The following is an 18,598-nucleotide window of genomic DNA, read 5'->3' on the forward strand; positions in this document are numbered from 1 at the left end:
CGTCTCCCTTGGTGCTGAGCCTGAGCCTTCAGCATAGCGTCACCCTGCTTTCTCCTCTCAGGGCTGCACAGGAGACCCCCGTCCCACCCACCCCCCCGCCCCTTCCTGTTTGCCTCCGTGGGGCCCACGTCTCGCAGGTGCAGGGTCCCTGCCTGCTGTTTGCAGAGAGCCTGCATGGACGCATCCCTCCCAGGCCTGGCGGCACTGCCCTGCTGGCTGTGGGCCGTGGGACTGAAGCCACTCTTCCCGTCGCAGAGCTGGGTCCACGCCGGCTCTGAGCCCCTCGCTGAGGCGCTGAGATGGGCAGGCAGCCCGGCTTGTTTGTTTAACTTTCCATTCTTTTGACAGCGATGCTCTGAACCGCTTCCTGCTTCCCCTGTAAACACGGGGTGCTTCAGCCCAGCCCGGAGCGGTCACGCTCCTGCTGCAGTGGAACAAACGGCCTTTCATCCTGTGGCACTTCTGAAATGTTTACAGAGATCACGTTCAGGGAGGGCTCTGAGTACTGTCTGTAGTATTGTGAGAGCTCGGCCTCGGCTCCAGTGGTGGCCAGCGTGATGGGAAGGCAGGTGTTGGAGACTCGGCTGGGGCTCCGGGGGAGGTGTGTCTGTCTCTGGAATCGGCTCCGTGAAGTCGCTCGTTTTTATACAGCCAGGTCCTGCCCACCTATGACAGCCTGGATGAGCCATCAGTGAAAGCCATGAGCTCCATCTTCGCCTCCTCCCTCAATGTGGTCACCACCTTCTATGTCATGGTAGGAACCCTTTCACACCCCACCCCCTTGCACAGTTCCTCCAGTCCCCCAGCGCAGGCCTGCCCTCTCTCCTTCCCATCCCAGTGCCCACTCAGCTCCAGGGCCACCTGTGAGCCTGCTCCCCAGGTGGTGGTGTTGTCCCCATCCCGGGAGGAGCGTGGGTGCCTCAGCGCAGGGCCTGGAGCCTCCCCAAGAGCTCTACTGATGTGCTGTAGAAAGGTGGTCCATCAGTGAGAAGTGGGAGACAGTGAAATAGCAGAGAAAGGATATCACAGGTTCCAGCCCACAGATGCAGATACAGTTCATGTTTTGGGAGATTTTCCCTCCAGTCTTCTTAATTCTCCTCTTCGTTGTTGTTTTTTTTTTTTTCCCCGGTACGCGGGCCTCCCACTGCTGTGGCCTCTCCCGTTGCGGAGCACAGGCTCCGGACGCGCAGGCTCAGCGGCCATGGCTCACAGGCCCAGCCGCTCCGCGGCATGTGGGATCCTCCCGGACCGGGGCACGAACCCGTGTCCCCTGCATCGGCAGGCGGACTCTCAACCACTGCGCCACCAGGGAAGCCCCTTCGTTGTTTTTTTACATGGCAAATAGAGATATAAATTCACTGAGAGCCTGGCTTGTTTCCCTGAACTTTGTGGTTCCACCATTCTTGTTGGTTTTTACAAATGGTCCGTCAGATTGTTGTCCACGCTGAGCCTGAGCTTGTGGGGACCTTGATTTACCCCTGGTTTGGGTTTTGAGCCAGATTAAGTCCAGCCCCTCTGCGGGGCTCATGGGGCATTCTGATGCTCCCTTTCCATGCAGGCAGCTCCCTTCTCTTGGTGCCCTGTTGTCCAAGTGGGGAGAAGCCACATCGGACTCTCGCCTTTAGACCTGCAGCCTCTGCTTGTCAAGGAGGTTGTTTACGAGCCAGGAGCTGGGGGGCCTTGGTCTTGCTGCAGCTGCTCGTGATGAGGCTCGCGGCTGTTCCGGGGAGGGTGCGCCCCTCTCACCACATGCCCCCTCCATCCCTCTGTCGTCCCCCTGCAGGTGGGCTTCTTCGGCTACGTGAGCTTCACCGAGGCCACCGCGGGCAACGTGCTCATGCATTTCCCTTCCAACCTGGTGACCGAGATGATCCGTGTGGGCTTCATGATGTCCGTGGCCGTAGGCTTCCCCATGATGATCCTGCCCTGCAGACAGGCCTTGAACACGCTGCTTTTTGAGCAGCAGGTAAGGTGCTCAGGGCCCCTTGGACAGCGTTCTGCCCGAAATTGTCTCTGTCCTGGTCTCAGTTATGTTGTCCTCAAGTGGCTTTTGCTAGTTCTTTATTTTCCTGGGCGGTAGTAGGAAGAGTTTTTCCTAGTTAAAAATTAAAAACTCCAATTAAAATGATATCTTTTAATAGGGATCTTTTTTTTTAACCAACTTTGGAGAACAGAGCCCCAGATTAATCGGGTCGATTCCAGCAGGAGATGTGGAGTCAGGCCCAGTGTCCAAGCAGGTTAGGCTCGTGTCCTGTGACTTCCCTGCTGTCCCCCACATCGGAGAAGTAGCAGGAAATCAGGGGCTTGCTTCAGCACAACCCTGTGGGAGAGGAGTGTTTGGGAACTCAGAAGAGCTGGTTTAACTGACAGGAGCTGATAATGGCTGGCCGGGTGGGCAGATGAACGCTGGGCTCAGGCCACCATTCTCTTTACATTTGTGTAAGGGAAAGTTTTGATAATTTGACAAAGGACATCTGAACCTTGAGAGAGGCTGAGTTTTGTTTGCTGTCGTGTGTGTAGGCCCAGCGCCATGTAGTCCTGTGTAAGCAGTTTTCCAAATGTACAGTGGGAACTCACATTCCCCTGGCTCTCTAACTCCTGCCCAGTTGACAACAAGAGGTGCAAGTGTGGTAGCTCGTGCCCGAGGGCGAGGGCATGGGGTTGGCCCTGTCTCTCTGCAGTGGTTCTTGTGTTCCTGCCCGAGTCCTTGAGCCTGGTCTGTGGCGTCAGCCAGGACTCCTGGTGGCCACTTGAACTGCTTAGGCCATGGTGGCGGGGAGGGGAGAGTCTGGTAGGCAGACGGGGTGGGTGGCTGCCTAGGCCTCCAGGACAGCCGGAACTGGGCTCGTCCATGTGGCTTGGCGCATGGTTGAGGCAGCCTCCCACAGATTCTGCCACCAGGGACAACACCTTGCGGCAGAGCTCCAGTCCTGAAGAACTGGCTGCCTGCCCCACCCCTGTTAGCTGTTCAGGCACCTGGGCACCAAGCAAGGCTCTGTCCCCTGGGGGGCGCGGCGGGCTAGCTTATGCAGCCATGGGGTCCTCTGATGCAAACATGTACTTCATATCTGAACAGCATTTGTGTTTCTGTAAATAACATGTTTTTGTGATTTTTTAAATTAGAAAATCAGTAGCGGTATTAAAGGAAACGTTAATTCAAGTGGAAAACTTACCTGCATGCCTCCATCCTCATTCGAATGACCCGTTCTGCTCCCCTTGGCGTTTGTGTGCATCTCTTTGCAGATTTCCTCTCGCTGTGTTTTCTCCCGTCTTTAGTCCATGTGTATCCATAGAAACCCCCAGCATCACTAAGCCCTTGCTCTCACTTCCTGTTCATTGCTGGTCTTTCACCCTTGACCTATCACGGGTGACTCTCGTGACCCCCTTCCTGCATGTAGCTGCCCATTTCTTCTTCTCCTCTTGGAGTGTTTCTTGGGTAAATTTCTGTAGGTTTCTGAGTCAGAGGGTGTAGACCTAACAACCTCCCTCACTAGTCTGTCCTAAGAAAGCTGCCTGTGCAAGTCAATTCTGGATATTGGGTGCCTCCAAACTGTAGTTCTGGAAGGGTCTGAAGCTTCACTTGAGTGCTGTTTTCCTAGCCCAGCAATAGTAATCATGGCTAGCCCCTCCTGTGTGCACAGCACTGTTCTAGAAGCTTCACTCCCATCACCTCCTTTGGTCCTCACCACAGCCTGATGAGGTGCTTCTGGTGCCCCTGTGCCTATGGATGTGGAGGTGAGGCCAGAGGTGGTCTCTTTGGCTTGATTACAGCATGTAATGACTTGACTTGTCCCCTTGTCTTCTTCCTGGACGTGCCTGCTGGAGACGAGGATGGTGCAGCCGAACGTGTCTGCGTGCATGGGGGGCCCACTGCACCCTGAAACCCACTGCGTGTCACTGTGAACTGAGGATGTGTTCTGTTTCCCGTGCTATGCAGTATTTTTAAAAATCTCTCTCACGGCATTGCTCTAAAAGGAGAACAGAAGGATTTGTTCTTCATATCTCAGAACGAAGTTGTTATTTACCACCGTAGCTGCTGTGAGGAGCAGCCTGGACCTTCCTGGGGTCCGCAGTTCTGGTTGCAGGTTCACGTTCAGGCACATCTGCCTGTGCCCAGAGTGCTCGCCTGCCACCTCCCGGGCAGACCTACCTGGGGTGTTGGCAGAGCCCTTTAAGGACTTGCTCACTGCAGGGTGGAGAGGAAATTGGTCATTTCAGAACCTTGTTTTTATTTTCTTTCATGTAGCAAAAAGACGGGACCTTTGCCGCTGGAGGCTACATGCCGCCCCTGCGGTTTAAAGCCCTCACCCTCTCGGTTGTGTTTGGAACCATGGTCGGTGGAATCATGATCCCAAATGGTAAGTGGGGCTGCTGCAGCGGCTGGCCTCCTGCTGGCCTGTTCTGCCCCGCGCCCCCTTCCTGCTGTTGTGCGCCCCTGCCTCAAGTCTCGGTGTTCAGCCAAGACGCTCAGAATCTCACCACCGTCCTCTCTGGTCAAAAAAAGTCTAGAGACTCTTGGGCGCTTTTTTCTTTGGCTCCCTGAGAAAGGCTTGGGAGAAAAGGCTGCAGCTTGATGTGACCACAAACACGTGGGTGGGAGCTGCGATGCGGGGTCCCCGCCTGATGTGTGAAGTTAGTGGTTATAAAGAAGCTCCTGACTGCTGACTCCTGATTTCATTGACACGTCACCCAGGGAAAAGGGAAGGGCCCTGGGCAAGATTTCTGTTGTCCGATGTCCTGCTGCAGCACAGACAGAGCTCACTGTCCTCAGACATCGAGTGGGCCCCGCATGCCCTCCAGGGAGCGACCCCCAGGCCCCACACTCCAGGCTCCCAGCTTCCCCACGCAACCAGGACAGGCCCTGCTCAGTCACTCGCTGGGCAGCAGGTGGGGTGATGTAAGATGATCCGGCCCAGAAGCCCCCGCTGGCCGCCCGGACGCTCCGCGAGGAGCCGTAACAGCGTTGTGGACCCAGCATGGGGCGGGCAGTGCTGTTAGCCTCACCTCACTGGCGAAGAAGCTGAGGTACAGAGTGGAGGGGACTTGCCTGAGGCGCCTGGCCCGACGCTGTCAGATCGGACACCCTAAGGGTCCTTGCGGGCACAGAAGGCTGTGCCCCGCTCCTCGCTGCTGTCCGGCGGCACGCGTAGATGCGCCTTAGTGGCAAGGCTCCTCACCCTGCTCGCTGGAAGCTCACCCCTCCCTGTGACTCTTGTTCCCAGTGGAGACAGTCCTGGGCCTCACGGGCGCCACGATGGGAAGCCTCATCTGCTTCATCTGCCCGGCGCTGGTCCACAAGAAGATCCACAAGAACGCCCTCTCCTCCCAGGTGCGTGCTGCGCAGCGCTCTCGGCCCCACTCAGGGCGGGTCTGGGTCGCGGAGAGCAGGAGGCGGTGTTCTCTGAAGTGCCTGTGAACTCGTTGTGTTTCTTAGCACAAAAGGATCGTGGTCCTGTAGGTCTGAGAAACGTGGGGTTAAGCCAGGGTGAGCAGCCTTGCACCGCAGGGCCGCTGAGCCGAGCTGCTGACCACGCTTATCTGAGCATTGAGTGCTGAACCGCTTTCCCCCGCCTGTCTGTACAGTGACCGGATTATCTGTGTGTGCCACACGCTCACGTCCCCGTCTCCATCCCCTCCTGAGGACATCCGCACTGTCTCGCTGGGGACTGTCTTGTTGGTGTCACCTCTCCAGTCTTTCACTGTTACAGACAGTGCCAGGGTGACTGTCTGTGCCCACGAGCGTTTCTGTATATTTGAGAAAGTACCTATAGGAAGCTCTCTGGGCCCCGGGATCCCTATGTCAGGAGTGGGAGCTTCCCCCCAAGGGCCCGTGTGCAGGTCAGCGCCGCTGCTTAGCAGCCAAGCTCTGCCTCTCCCCTCCGTCAGCCCGAGGATGGTGGCAAGTCTCGGCTGCTCTGGAGTGAAGGTGAGCGTTTCTCTTTCCATGAACTGTCCGTGCTTTTTGCTCACCTTTAATGGAGTTGTTGAGCTTTTTCTTATCAGTTGATTTTGGTAAATTTTTTAGGAGCGTAGTATACATATGGCAAAACACATAATTCTCAGGTACAGCTTGATACATGTCGGCTAAGTTCCACACCTGGAACCACCTCCAGGCCAGATACAGAGCATTCCAGCACTTGAAGCTTCCCTGGGGCACCCCACAGTCTTTCCTCCACTAAGGTTACTGCCTGTCTGTCTTCTAACATTTTGGAATAATTTTGCCTGCCTTTCAAGTTAGTACAAATGGAGTCTCACAGGAAGTGTCGGCGTGTGTCTAGCCTCCTTACTCAGCATCATGCCTGAGTTCCTCCGCGTTACTGCCAGGGTGGCCAGGGGTGGTTTGCCCGTCTTCCCTGCCATGTGATTCTCCACTGTAGGAATCTACAGTCACCCAGAGCAGGGTGTCCTGGACGGGCCGTTCTGCACGTCTCTCCTGGTGCAGCGTGTGTGCACTTTTGTTGGTTATTCACCTAGGTGCGGAATTGTTGGGTCCTGAGGTTATGTCTGTCCAATTTTAGTAGATTTTGCCAGACTTTTTCCAGCTTTCCAAAGTGCTCCTCAGGCACCATATTGGAATTTTCGTTGCTTTAACATCTACTGTCCCTTTGTTAGATTCTAGCCCTTCCGATGGACGTGTAGCAGTACCTCATTTGGGTTTTAATTTGCAATTTCCAGATGACTGTTGAGCACCTTTTCATACTCTTGTTAGCCGTGTGGGTATCTTCGTTGAATGCCTTTCAAGTCTTGCCCATTTTTTAACTATTGGGTTATTTTTTTCTTACTGATTTGTAGAGGTTTGTAAAAGATTCTAGATATAAGACTTTTTTCAGAAGTATATATTACAAATGTTTTGTCTCATTCTTGGCTGCCTTTTCACTTTCTAAATGACACCTTCTGATCAACAGATGTTCGTAATTTCAGTGTAGTTCAGTTTTTTGAGTTTTTCTTTTGCTGTGTGCTTTTTATGTACTACTTAGGAAATTTTGCTTATCCCCAGGTCCTGAAGACAGTCTACTCTGTCATACTGTAGAAGCCTTGTATTTTCTCTTTCACATTTAGATCTACTTCCCATCTGGAACGCTTGGTGTGTGGCAGGGGTCAGGGGTCGTGTTCTGTGTGACTCTCCAGTTGAGCAGCAACCCCTTGCCCCAGCGTTGCTGGGCACCGTTGTCATCAGTTACCTGTGTACGTGTGAGGCTGGGAACTCCCATTCACTGGTCTGTCGGTCTCTCCCACACTAGCGCTACCCTGTGTTGGTTGCTAAGGCTTTGTAGGGAGTTTTGATGCTGGCTGCTTTAAAGATGGCCTTTCCTATTGTTGGCTGTTTGCATTTCCAACTCAATTTTATATTTTTTAATTTTTAAAATTTTTTGACTGCACCATGCAGCATGTGGGATCTTAGTTCCCCGACCAGGGATGGAACCCGTGCCCTCTGCAGTGAAAGTGCAGGGTCTTAACCACTGGACCGCCAGGGACGTCCCCCAAGTCAGTTTTAGAAGTGGCTTCTCAGCTGTTGGCATTTGACTGGGATTGCATCAAACTATAGATTGAAGACTTGACATCATCATTCATTTTGCAACTTTTCCTAATTTCCATCCTTATTTCTTTTTTCTTTTCTTTTTTTTTTTTTTTTTGCGGTACGCGGGCCTCTCACTGTTGTGGCCTCTCCCGTTGCGGAGCACAGGCTCCATACGCGCAGGCTCAGCGGCCATGTCTCACGGGCCCAGCCGCTCCGCAGCATGTGGGATCTTCCCAGACCGGGGCACGAACCCGTGTCCCCTGCATTGGCAGGCGGACTGTCAACCACTGCGCCACCAGGGAAGCCCCATCCTTATTTCTTATTTCACCACTGGCTTCTTTATTTATTTATGTATTTTTAATGCTAATAATATAAAATTTTAACTTTTTCTCTAACAGCAAAATCGCAAACAGAAAAAACACTGTTAACGAGTTGTGAGAGAGACCACAGAAAAAAGGAAAAACATTCTAGTACTTTTAATGGTACTGTTTACCTGATTTTTGGATAAAAGGCCACACATCTTCATTTTGCACTGGGTCCTACATATTAGGTTATATTAGCTCTGCTTTTGACTGCTGTGCTCCTCCTGAGGCAGATCTCAAACCTTTCCTTATCGGAACCCCCTTCTGTCTACAGCCCTTTGGGGACTCTAGCTGATTGTCACCAGTAGCTTCTTTAGATTTCCAAACTTTGGGGGATTTTCCAGGACTCTCTTTTATTGATTTCGAGCACAGTCCCAGTGTGATTCGAGAACACGAGCTGAAGAACTTCAGTCCTTTGACATTTCTTGGGGCCCAGCAGATGGTCTATTCTGATGGCTGTTTAGCTGTCTGTAGAGTCTGCAGTTGTTGGATGCAGTATGCATCCAACATGTGGTTGAGTTGAGTTTAGTAACTGATTTTTAGATTTTACATATTCTTACTGATTTTTTAATCTTCTTGTGTATCAGTTATGAAGAAGGTATGACAGTTCCCACTTTAATTATAGGCTTATTTGTCTTGTTATATCAATTTTTGCTTTTTGTTTTGAAGCTATGTTATTAGGAGCGTACAGTTTTAAAATGGCTATATTTTATTAAACTGACCCTTTTGGTTGTGAAATGTCCCTTTTTATCTTTGGAAATGCTTCTCTCCTTATAGGCAGCCCTGTCTGAACAGTGTAGCTAATCCAGCTTTATTTGGGGTTTATATTTGCACAATATTGTTTTTATTATCCTTTCTCTTTTGATCTCTCTATGCCTTTATATTTAAGGTATGTCTCGGGTAAGAGCATTTAGTTGGCTTTTGTTTTGTTTTGTTTTGATCCATCCTGATAATAGGAGTATTTAAGACTATTTACAGTTAATAAAATTACTGATTTGGGGGGATTAAAGCTTCCGTCTTACTCTTTGTTTTTTATTTGTCCCATATGTTCTTTTTTCTGTTTCTTTTTTGCTTGCTGCCTTTTGGATAAATCAAGCATTTTAAGTATTTATTGTCTGTTCTTCTATTAGCTGTTGTACATTTCTGTTCTACTAGTGGTTATACAAGGCAGTTTAATATGAATCCTTGGCTTATTAGAGTTGACCGTAAGTTAGTTTTTTTTGACTGTTTCCCAGATGAGGCAACTATCCAATGATATTTTAACTCCATTTACCTTCCTCTGGCCTTCGGTGCTGTTGTTTTTATGTATTTTAATTTTACATATATTTTAAACACCACAAGACATCATTATTATTGTTCAAATAGTCAGTTTGTTTATATTGATCCTTTGCACCCTCTTGGTTTTCTGGGGCCTGGTCCTGTCCCCTGACATGCTTGGTACTTTGTGTAGGTGTATGTGAGAAATCGTGGAGGCTCTGGATGATGTTGTCCTCTGTCCAGCAGACGGAGAGGATGGGCAGAAGGCCTGTGTCCACTTGAGGCCAATCTGTTTCAGGTTTGCCCTCACTCCTAGAGTGTAGCCCTTCCTGAGTCTCAATGCAGTCACCCGCAGATTGCTAAATTATCTGCTTAGCTTTCATCCTCTTGGCAACTGCTCTCTGCACGACTCTGCCCAGCTGGTGGCTGGCACGTGCCTCAGGGGAGAACTGAACACAGAACGTGGGTGCATCCTTGGAGGGTTCCTCTTCTCCAGGATTGTAGCCGCTCCGGTTCTGGCTGCTGGGGAGCCCTCACTTCTAATGCCTGGGGCCCAGTCTGTGTGACTGCAGGCTCCAGGGCTGCTCAGCACTGCTGACTGGGAAAAGCCTGGCCTGGTGGCCCCTCGGTGCTTATCTGTTCTCTGGAGTCTCTCACCCTTCAAGTCTTAGCTGCTGAGGTTGTTCACCGGTCTTCAATTGGGGATTTTGGTGAGTTTTAGGAACTCCTTATAATATGAGGAAATTGGCCCATTGCCTGCCAAATTGCAAATGTTTTTCCCAGTTTGTGAAGTACCAGTGTTTTAGTCTATCAGACTCTTTGTAGGAGAGAAAAAAGTCATTGTTAAAATGACCCTCCCACTTCAGTATTATTTCAAGGAATTCTTCCCTCAGTTCTTTCAGTAATTCCATGATTTCATTTTTCCATTTAAATCTTTGACCCATCGGTATTCTATTTTGGTGTGAGAAACAAAGTAGGTATCCTCAGTTTTTCTAGATGGCTTTCTAGTTGTCAGAAAACTGTTCGTCCATCAGTGATATGAAATGTTACTGCTCCTGTATATTAAGTTCTTGTATGTATTTGGGCTCATTTGGGACTTGTATTTTAATTTCCTGGATGTCCCGTCCAGTGACGTGGCCGTCCACGCTGTTTTAATTACCCGGCCTTGTGATGGTGCTCCCTTGTTGTGTGGCTCTGAAAACGTTTAAATTCTAATCTCTTTTCTTTCATTAATGACATTTCTGGATGTTCTTGCTTGCTTACTTTTTTTTTTTTTTTGGCTGCGCCATGTGGCTTGCGGGATCTTAGTTCCCCAAACAGGGATTGAACCCAGGTCACGGCAGCGAAAGCCTGGAATCCTAACCACTAGGCCACCAGGGAACTCCCTGTTTACTTTCTGTCAGCTGATCTGACTCTTAACAAAAATAAATCCACCTTTTTGGTTTTGGTCTAATTGGAATTCATTGAAGCTGTAGATAACTTTGGAAAGAATCATTCCCTTGAGACTCTGGCTAATCTGCAGAGTGTATTAGTGAGCCTCCCAGTGTGATAATGGGGTGTGGCGTTCAGTCGTCACAGCTGCACTCAGCCCCCCTTCCCCGTCTCCGTCTGCTGCACCAGCATCCCTCTGCTACATGTGCCTGTGATACTGGGACCTCTCCTTCCTCTGGCTTTCCTGATTGTTTGTACGTAGGGAGGCTATAGATTCTCATATATTAACTTTTTTTTACCTTCTGACCTTACAGCATCTCTTGTTAATTTCACCTCCCCCTTTCCAGTTGTTTCTCTCTCATCTGTGTCGTCCTACACCTCTCGCCGTGGCGCTGGCGGGGGCGCGGGGGGGGGCAGCTAGTCGTCTTCCCAACTCAGCTGGGACAGCTTCCAGTGTTGAACTGTCGAGCGTAATGCTGGTTTTGGCTTCATGTACAGAAATGAACATGCGCATTCAAACGCCCCCACGTGTCTGTAGACGTGAACACATGCAGAATCGCGTTAAAGAGACATCTATCTGTGCCTGTGTTACTATGGATTTTTAAAACTGGAAAGCATATTAAATTATATTAACTACTTTCGGACTACGTGCAGAGAAGATGGAAAGTTTCCCCTTTGGACTTAGTGTCTTGGTGAGGTACATCGCAGATCAGTCCTAGAATCGACCCTCTGACCGTGGCATACCATTTGTATGCCCTGCTGTTTTATTTCCCACGGAGTTTACATGTTTTGAGGAAAATGAACCTTGCAAGGGGCATGCTCAGAAATGTGGCTGGTTGAGAGACCGCCTGCCGATGCAGGGGATACGGGTTCATGCCCCGGTCTGGGAAGGTCCCACATGCCGCCGAGCGGCTGGGCCCGTGAGCCATGGCCGCTGAGCCTGCGCGTCCGGAGCCTGTGCTCCGCAACGGGAGAGGCCACAATAGTGAGAGCCCCGCATACCACAAAAAAAAAAAAAAAAAAGAAATGTGGCTGGAGTGTGGTGTGCAGACCTAGGGCCCGGAGGGTACCCGCTTGGAGTGTGTCCCTCCTGTCCTGGGAGCCCCGGCTGCTGCTCCCTAGGATGGCACAGACCTGGCATTAGCCCGAGTCTACTTGCCCCAGATGCCTGAGGGCTGCTGGCACAGAGGTGCTTGTTACTGGCCCCGGACCTTGGGAAGAGCCAGGGAAGGTGGGGGGCACGGGTGATGGGCCCATCATAGCTGTGCCGGAGAAAGGCATAAAAGAAACATATTCTGAGAAACGTCCTCAGAAGAATAAGCAGGGACCGCGAAAACACAGTTGGCCCCTAGCAAATCGAAAAGAACCTTATCTGTCATCACTAGTTCATCCTTTATCTTGAAAATTCGAGAACTCAGAGGGTCTCTCCAGTGGGGCTGAGGCAGAAGGGGTGGGTTTCACCGTCCGGAGTTGATGCTGCGGCCGGGAGCCAGCAGGGGTAGCGGGGCCACCTGGGACTCACAAGAGGCAGTGGAGCCCTGAGCCAGAGCGGCACCAGCCTCCATAGCTGTCCTTGTGCGGAGCACTGGGGAGCATCCGCAGGGAGGGCCAGAAGGCGCCGCTGTGCTCCTGAGACAAGGACACAAACGTGCACCAGGACCTGTTGGACGCCACCCAGGCTGTGACGCCCTGGCCTCTGGGCTAGGATGCCTGCCATGCCCTGATCACACTGCCCTGAAGACCCAGATTGGGGTGCACGGGGCGGGCTCCGGAGCCCCTGCCTCGAGGTGGTTTCGTTTGAACGTGTACATCTTCAGTCTCACATGTGAGCAGTGAAAGGGGACACCTTCTTCCCGGCCAGGGCTTGTCTCTGGTTCTGAGTTGGAGACCCCAGCAGATTGGGAGCCTTGGGGTGTCGCATCGCAAATGGTCCCCAGGCCAAGCCCCTGGTTTTGCCGTATGTACCTGGGCTGAGACGTCAGGATGTGTTTGTGTTTCTCCTGGCGGCTCTGCAACTGGTTAAGAAGAACAGAAGTCAGCGCTGCGTGATCAGACGTCTGGTGCACCCGGCTCGCTCACCAACCTTGTCCCATTTCAAAGCAGCTCTGGACTTTCAGGAAGTTGTACCTGGAAGACGGGTTCTGCAGGCACAGGTGCCCTCCTGTCCCCGTCTTGAGGCCATGACAGCCCTGTACCCCAGCTGGCTCCCCCGTGTTCCCCATCATTCCATCACTGCTGGCAGGTGCAGTACAGACCTCAGCTGTGGCCCCTTCTTCTGGGAGCAGCATCTCTTCCTTATCAGGGCTTTGGGGGAACTGATGACTGTCCCTGTTAACACATGTGCGGCATCAGCCTCCCAAACTTCATGGCAGAGCGGCAACCTGGCAGCTCTGGCCTCTTGTGACCCTGGGGCCTCATGGACGCCTCCGGCCTTTGGTGGGGTGGTGGTGGGGGTCTGTGGTCGGTGCATACTTGTCATGGCTGCCCCAGGGAGTTGGCCAACACCTGTGCCCTTTCCAAAGTCTGGCCCACCTGGAGCTCCTGACACTGCCCTGGGGGCCTTGTGCCCACCGTGGCTCTGGCTGACTCTTGCCTCCCCACACATGCCTGCTTGCAGACTGTGATCTGGTCACTGCATCAGCATCACCCGTGGACCTAGATTCCCTTGGTGTGAGGCATGGCCCTCCCACGTCCTCAGTGACGCCAGCCTGCCATTAATCCTCTGCCCCCCTCAAGCTGGGGTGGCTTTGGCTTCCCTGCCTGGAGGTTTCTGCGGACCTGTGGCATTTCTTCAAAGCAAAGGGTGAGAGTGGAGAGCTGGGGCTGTGACCAGTTACAAAGGCTCTGGCAGGGCCAGCAGGCTGCTCATGCTTAGACAGTGGTCAGCTGGCAAGTACCCCACAGAGCCCAGGGCAGCTTGAGAGCCAGGTGTGTCAGGGGACGAGGGGGGGTCTCGGCGAAGGGTGGGGTGGAGACTGCCGCCGGGTGGGGGAGCGTTGGTGGGGTATCTTCTTGGACAGGGTGGAGCCAGGGAACACACTTGGCCAGTGGGCTCGTGGGATGTCTGGGCCGGGGGCATAGGCACGTGTGTGTGTGACACCAGGCGGCGCTTCCTGGCTCCGTGCAGGCTCTTCGTAAATTGAATTTAAGTTGATGCTTTCTTGGTCTTTTTTTGGGAAGCTTGCTGTCTCCTAGCATTGATGGAGTTAACGTTTTTTATTTTGTGCGCGATTTGTTTCTTTAAGGTCAGAAAGCCAAGGGTTGAAATAAATCATTCAAAGCCAGGGATGAAATGTTGCCTTTGGCTTGTCCGTCTCCCGTGGAATGTTCAGTGATGTCCCTGTAAAAAAAAACCAACAAAAAACAACCAAGCAGATGTCTTCATCTCTGTGTCAAAACCATTTTAGGGGCTGTCCAAATCAGGGCCTGGAGGGGAATGGGGTTCTGCTGGTGAAGCCCAGGCTCATTGGGATCCCCACCTGGCGCTGTCCTGGGGGCCCTTCTGGAGCTGTCATCCCCCTCTCTGGCCGGCCACGCAGGCAGAACCACTTTGGCCGTTTGAGTATTTCAGGACTCTCACTCGGTCTTGTCCTCATCCTGTCAGTGCCACGGGGTCCAAGTCGGGACGTGAAGTTCTTTTTGTTGTTTCTCTGGAGAAATACGAGATGCAAGGGATTTAAAGTTTCTTTTAAATTTTTTAAAACTACTTTGGTCGCCTCTGGATACCATTGCTCTTTGAATCTTCCCTTCATGGCGAGTGGGTATAGCATGCTACTCTTTGAGCACACAGCTGAAGCTGGGAATCCACACATTTTTCAGAAAATAACTTGGGGTGGGGGGCGAGAGTCAGGAGCTCTTGACCCCAAGCTGTGTACAGTCTTCTGATGCTGCTCAGACCCCAGGGGCTCAAATCCAACAATATCCCCATGCGCACCTGACTAAGGCCGGCTGGTGGTCAGTGCCGGAGGGGCCTCTCAAGTCCATGGTACTGACCAGGCCTCCCTGAACCATGGCTGATCCCGGAGCACGGCCAGCATTTTGCTTCCATGAGCCCTGAACCAGCTCAGTGTTTCCAGAGTGGCAGCGGTTGAAACAGACTTTCTCCCCAAGGTTCTCCTCATTTGCTGGACCCACCTTCAGGAGCACAGGTCCTTTCTTCCTGCACAAAATCTTTCTTCTCTAATTGTGTTGGGCCTGGGAAAGTCTCAGTGGTTCTTTTGAACAGATATATTTCAAAAAGTCAACGTGCCTTTCGGAAAAGGTTTGAGTTCTGACTCTGAGAGCACGTGGAGGTGGGTGGTGGGGCCCCCTGGCTCTTCAGGCAGGCCGCCTCGTGGTCCTCTCTGCGGCACCAGGAGTTATGGCTCCTTGGGCAGAGCTGCATGGGCTGGGCCTGGCTGGGAAGGGCAGAACAAGCAGCGTCCACTGCTGTGGCAGCAGAAGTAACATGGAGAGCGTCGGCCCAACGTGTACAGGAGCTGCAGGGGAGACAGAGTTACACAACGTGGGGTTCGTGTACTGAGTCACCGAGGGCAGCACTTATGATCAGCCTGGGGGCCACAACAGGAGGGACCAGGTGGGGATGAGGCCCCTCGGTGAGCAGTAGTGCCTTCAGCTCAGCTCGCTGGGCAGCACCGATGGGCACCGACGGCCAGAGGGGGCGAGGAGCCACCTCCTTCCCAGCCGTCTCCCCGGCTGTGCCCTGCAGCTGCAGGCGTGTCTGGCTTGCTGGGTGATGTTGGGGATAGGTCATTTGTAGCCGGGCACCCAGTGGTCTGGGCCCTCTACTGGGTGAGGGGGTGGGACAAGCAAGGGCTCCCTTCAGGTTAGGCAGATGCCCCAAGATTCTTGCTCTCCTGGCCAGAACCATCAAGGGACCCAATCTCTGCTGCATTAGGCGTGGGGAGGCGTGGCTGCCGGGTTCTCCAGGGTGCCTGGCCGGTGGGCTTGGGTCTCTCCAGCCAGTAGGCCCCTCCATGTCATACTTGCTGCCCCTGCTGTCTTCAGGCTCCCTCACGGCACCCCCGCCACCCCACCGGCCCCATCACCAGTGTGGCTCCTGCAGATGTGGCCCATGATTCGGTCACGCTGATCAGTTAGTGACCATCATCTAGTGGTCATTGTGGTTGGGGCCTCTGTGGGCTGTGCCCCACCCCCCAAGAAGGGCAGGGGCGTAGGGACTGCATGACCCCTTTAGCTCTTGGGGTCTTTGTCTCGTCCAGGTGGTGCTCTGGGTCGGCCTGGGCATCCTGGTGGTCAGCACACACACCACCCTGTCCGTGAGCCAGGAGGCCCCTGTGGACTTGGCAAAGGAAGCCCCAGGCAGCAGACTTGGAGAGGCTGAGGGCGCGATGAAGGCAGAGGCAGCCCAGCTCCCAGGTACGCGGCTCCCAGGTACGCGGCTCTCAGGTATGCACACAGGCCTGCAGCCTTCTTGGGGACACCCCAGCAGCGTCATCTTGGGGTCACGGGGACCCAGGTGGCACTTCCCAGGCTGTCTCACCTGCCCAGTTGCCTCCATCCTCTTTGGGTGATGGAGGGGGTGGGGGGCCTCCAGGGGGCTGGCGGGTGCGGCCACCTGCGTGCAGGGGACAGACAGATGGCAGGCAGCCGGGCCAAGATCTGAGCACCCCGTTCAGAGCGGTAACAGGTGAGTAAACTTGGGGGTGTCGTTCACGTTTGCCTGTTTTGTTTTGAGGGTGTAAATTTTAAGCCAGGTTTTCCTGGACAAAGTCAGTGATCCCCCTCAGCTTTGTTTCCTGTTTCACTTTGTGTATTACTTGTTGACCTGCCCGTTGATAGAGGGATGAGCCACACTCCCTCATGAGCTGCAGGCCTGCCTTGGAAGGCCCCCCAGTGCAGTGGCCCCATCGCCCATATGTGGCAGGGCCCATGGGGTGCAGGGTGGTTTCTAAGCGCGGCTTTCTGGGGTACAGCAGGAGCTCCGTTGCGTCTGGGGGTATTGGGAGAGAAGAGGTGTCTCGGAGCCTGTGGCCTTCCCAGGCCTAGATGGGAGGGGTGCGGGGAGGGCTCCCTCCATCTGGCCTCTCTCCTTCTAGGAGCTCCGAGCGGCATCAGGTTCGGGTTCTGGTCGGTGGTGCTGCCTATGATAACGTTCATTCCAGGGGCTTCTGCCCTGACAAGGGCTGGGTTTTGTGTATTCATACTAATGGTGTGTGCGTGTCTGCTTACCTTCCCTGCAAAGAAACCCCTGGCTTGGATTGAGATTCCCCAGGCTGCCTGCCTGGCATTCCCCTCTGGGGGAGCAGTGCTGGTTGCTGGTGGATTCCAGGTCCCTTTGAGTGGTGATGGCTAAGAAGCTCAGAGGAGCCCTGGCCTCCTCAGCTACTGTGATTGACAAAAGGAAAGGTCCCAAGGGCTGTCCAGGGAGGCAAGCGTGCTGGGTGCTTGCAGGGCTGGGCTACCCGCAGTTGGAGGTATGGGGCTCTTGGATGTGTTGCTGTCTCTGTTCCAGCCTTTACCTCCCTGTGCTCAGAAAGCCCCTGCAGTGCCAGCACCCCACACCAACTTCCTGCAGAACAGTCTATCCTGGGGCTCTTTTGGGGGAGCTCTGAGCCCGGAGTAGCTGGGCATGCTCTCCTCTGCCTTCCTGGGATGGCGAGAGCCGGCTAGAAGACTCTCCCTTTGGGGGTCCCCTGCAGAGAGGACCCCTGGGAATAGCGGGGCTCAGCAGAGAAGTTAATCAGAGTGGTCAGAAGCTGCCCGGGGGACTCGCCTAGTGGTCCAGTGGTTAAGACTCCTCGCTCCCAATGCAGGGGACCCAGGTTCGATCCCTGGTCAGGGAACTAGATCCGCATGCTGCAACTAAAAGACCCTACATGCCACAACTAAAGATCCCACATGCCACAGCTAAAAGATCCCTCATGCCGCAACGAAGATCCCGCATGCGGCAACAAAGATCCTGCATGCCACAACTAAGACCTGGCGCAGCCAAATAAATAAATATTCAAAAATAAAGAAGAGGGCTTCCCTGGTGGCACAGTGGTTAAGAATCCGCCTGCCAATGCAGGGGACACGGGCTTGCGCCCTGGTCCGGGAAGATCCCACATGCTGCGGAGCAACTAAGCCCGTGTGCCACAACTACTGAGCCTGCGCTCTAGAGCCTGTGCTTCGGAACAAGAGAAGCCACCGCAATGAGAAGCCCGCGCACCGCAGCAAAGAGTAGCCCCTGCTTGCCACAACTAGAGAAAGCCCACATGCAGCAACGAAGACCGAATGCCGCCAAAAATAAATAAATAAAATAAATAAATTTATAAAAAATAAAAATAATAAGCTGCCTGGGCATCCCACAGCAAGTTGCATGGATTCAGTACTTTGGATGGGAAAAAAGCCTCCTTGAAGAGGGAGATAGGTGTTGCTCCTCCACCCCTGTTGACAGCCCCACTGTGTCCCTCACTCTCCGGTGTCCTGGCCCTGTGTGCTTTAAGGGCACCTCCAGCAGAACTAGACTCGGACACCAGTTTCGCATCTCAGCTGGCTGTGGGCCCGCCCAGTAGGGCTTCTCGGCATCAGTTGACATAGTCGGCACTGGGCTACCTGTCCCCACGGCGCTGTGCAGCCTCCAGCCCACGGCCTGCACGAGCAGCTGCATCCTGTCGTGGAGGCAGGCCCCCGGCTCACCTGGAGCTGCCGCGGCCACATCTGGTTTCCATTTCTTCCACGAGTCTGTAACAAACACATGGCCTCTCTTGGAACCACATGCCGTTTGTTTAACTCAGTCTCCGTGTTTCTTGCCCCCGGCCTCCCCGTCATTGATGGGTTGCCTCGTTGAAGCAGAGCTGGGCCCGTGGGGCCTTGGCCACGTGCCCTGCAGACGTCTGCCCATCAGCGTGTGAGGTGGGTTTACTGGCCTCTTAGATGTCGAAGAGGCCAAAATGGTATGAACGTTCCTTAGAGCCCGAGCTGGCCTTAGGACTGGGGGAATCCTGCTCTCCTGGGGACATGCGGGACTGGCCACCCCCAGCCTGTCACTCTAAGCACGTGCAGGGCCCAGGACGCACCTGGTGTG

General features: G+C 53.4%; 1 protein-coding gene across 7 annotated transcripts in view; it reads left to right on the plus strand.

Annotated features, from left to right (window-relative positions):
- SLC38A10 (solute carrier family 38 member 10) overlaps positions 1–18,598 on the plus strand; it is a 42,468-nt gene that overhangs the window by 13,085 nt on the left and 10,785 nt on the right. For 3 of the 7 annotated variants that reach the window (XM_029210925.1, XM_029210928.1, XM_029210932.1), the window contains 5 exons: positions 652–754; positions 1,784–1,966; positions 4,247–4,358; positions 5,223–5,329; positions 15,792–15,978. In XM_029210925.1, the coding sequence (XP_029066758.1) occupies positions 652–754; positions 1,784–1,966; positions 4,247–4,358; positions 5,223–5,329; positions 15,792–15,978 (692 nt within the window). The remainder of the gene's footprint in view (positions 1–651; positions 755–1,783; positions 1,967–4,246; positions 4,359–5,222; positions 5,330–15,791; positions 15,979–18,598) is intronic. The other 4 variants (XM_029210926.1, XM_029210927.1, XM_029210929.1 and 1 more) reach the window with 4 other exon arrangements.

The sequence above is a fragment of the Monodon monoceros genome, unplaced genomic scaffold, assembly GCF_005190385.1.
Source record: "Monodon monoceros isolate NGI ecotype Baffin Bay Population unplaced genomic scaffold, NGI_Narwhal_1 Super_Scaffold_9, whole genome shotgun sequence".
Lineage (NCBI taxonomy): Eukaryota > Metazoa > Chordata > Mammalia > Artiodactyla > Monodontidae > Monodon > Monodon monoceros.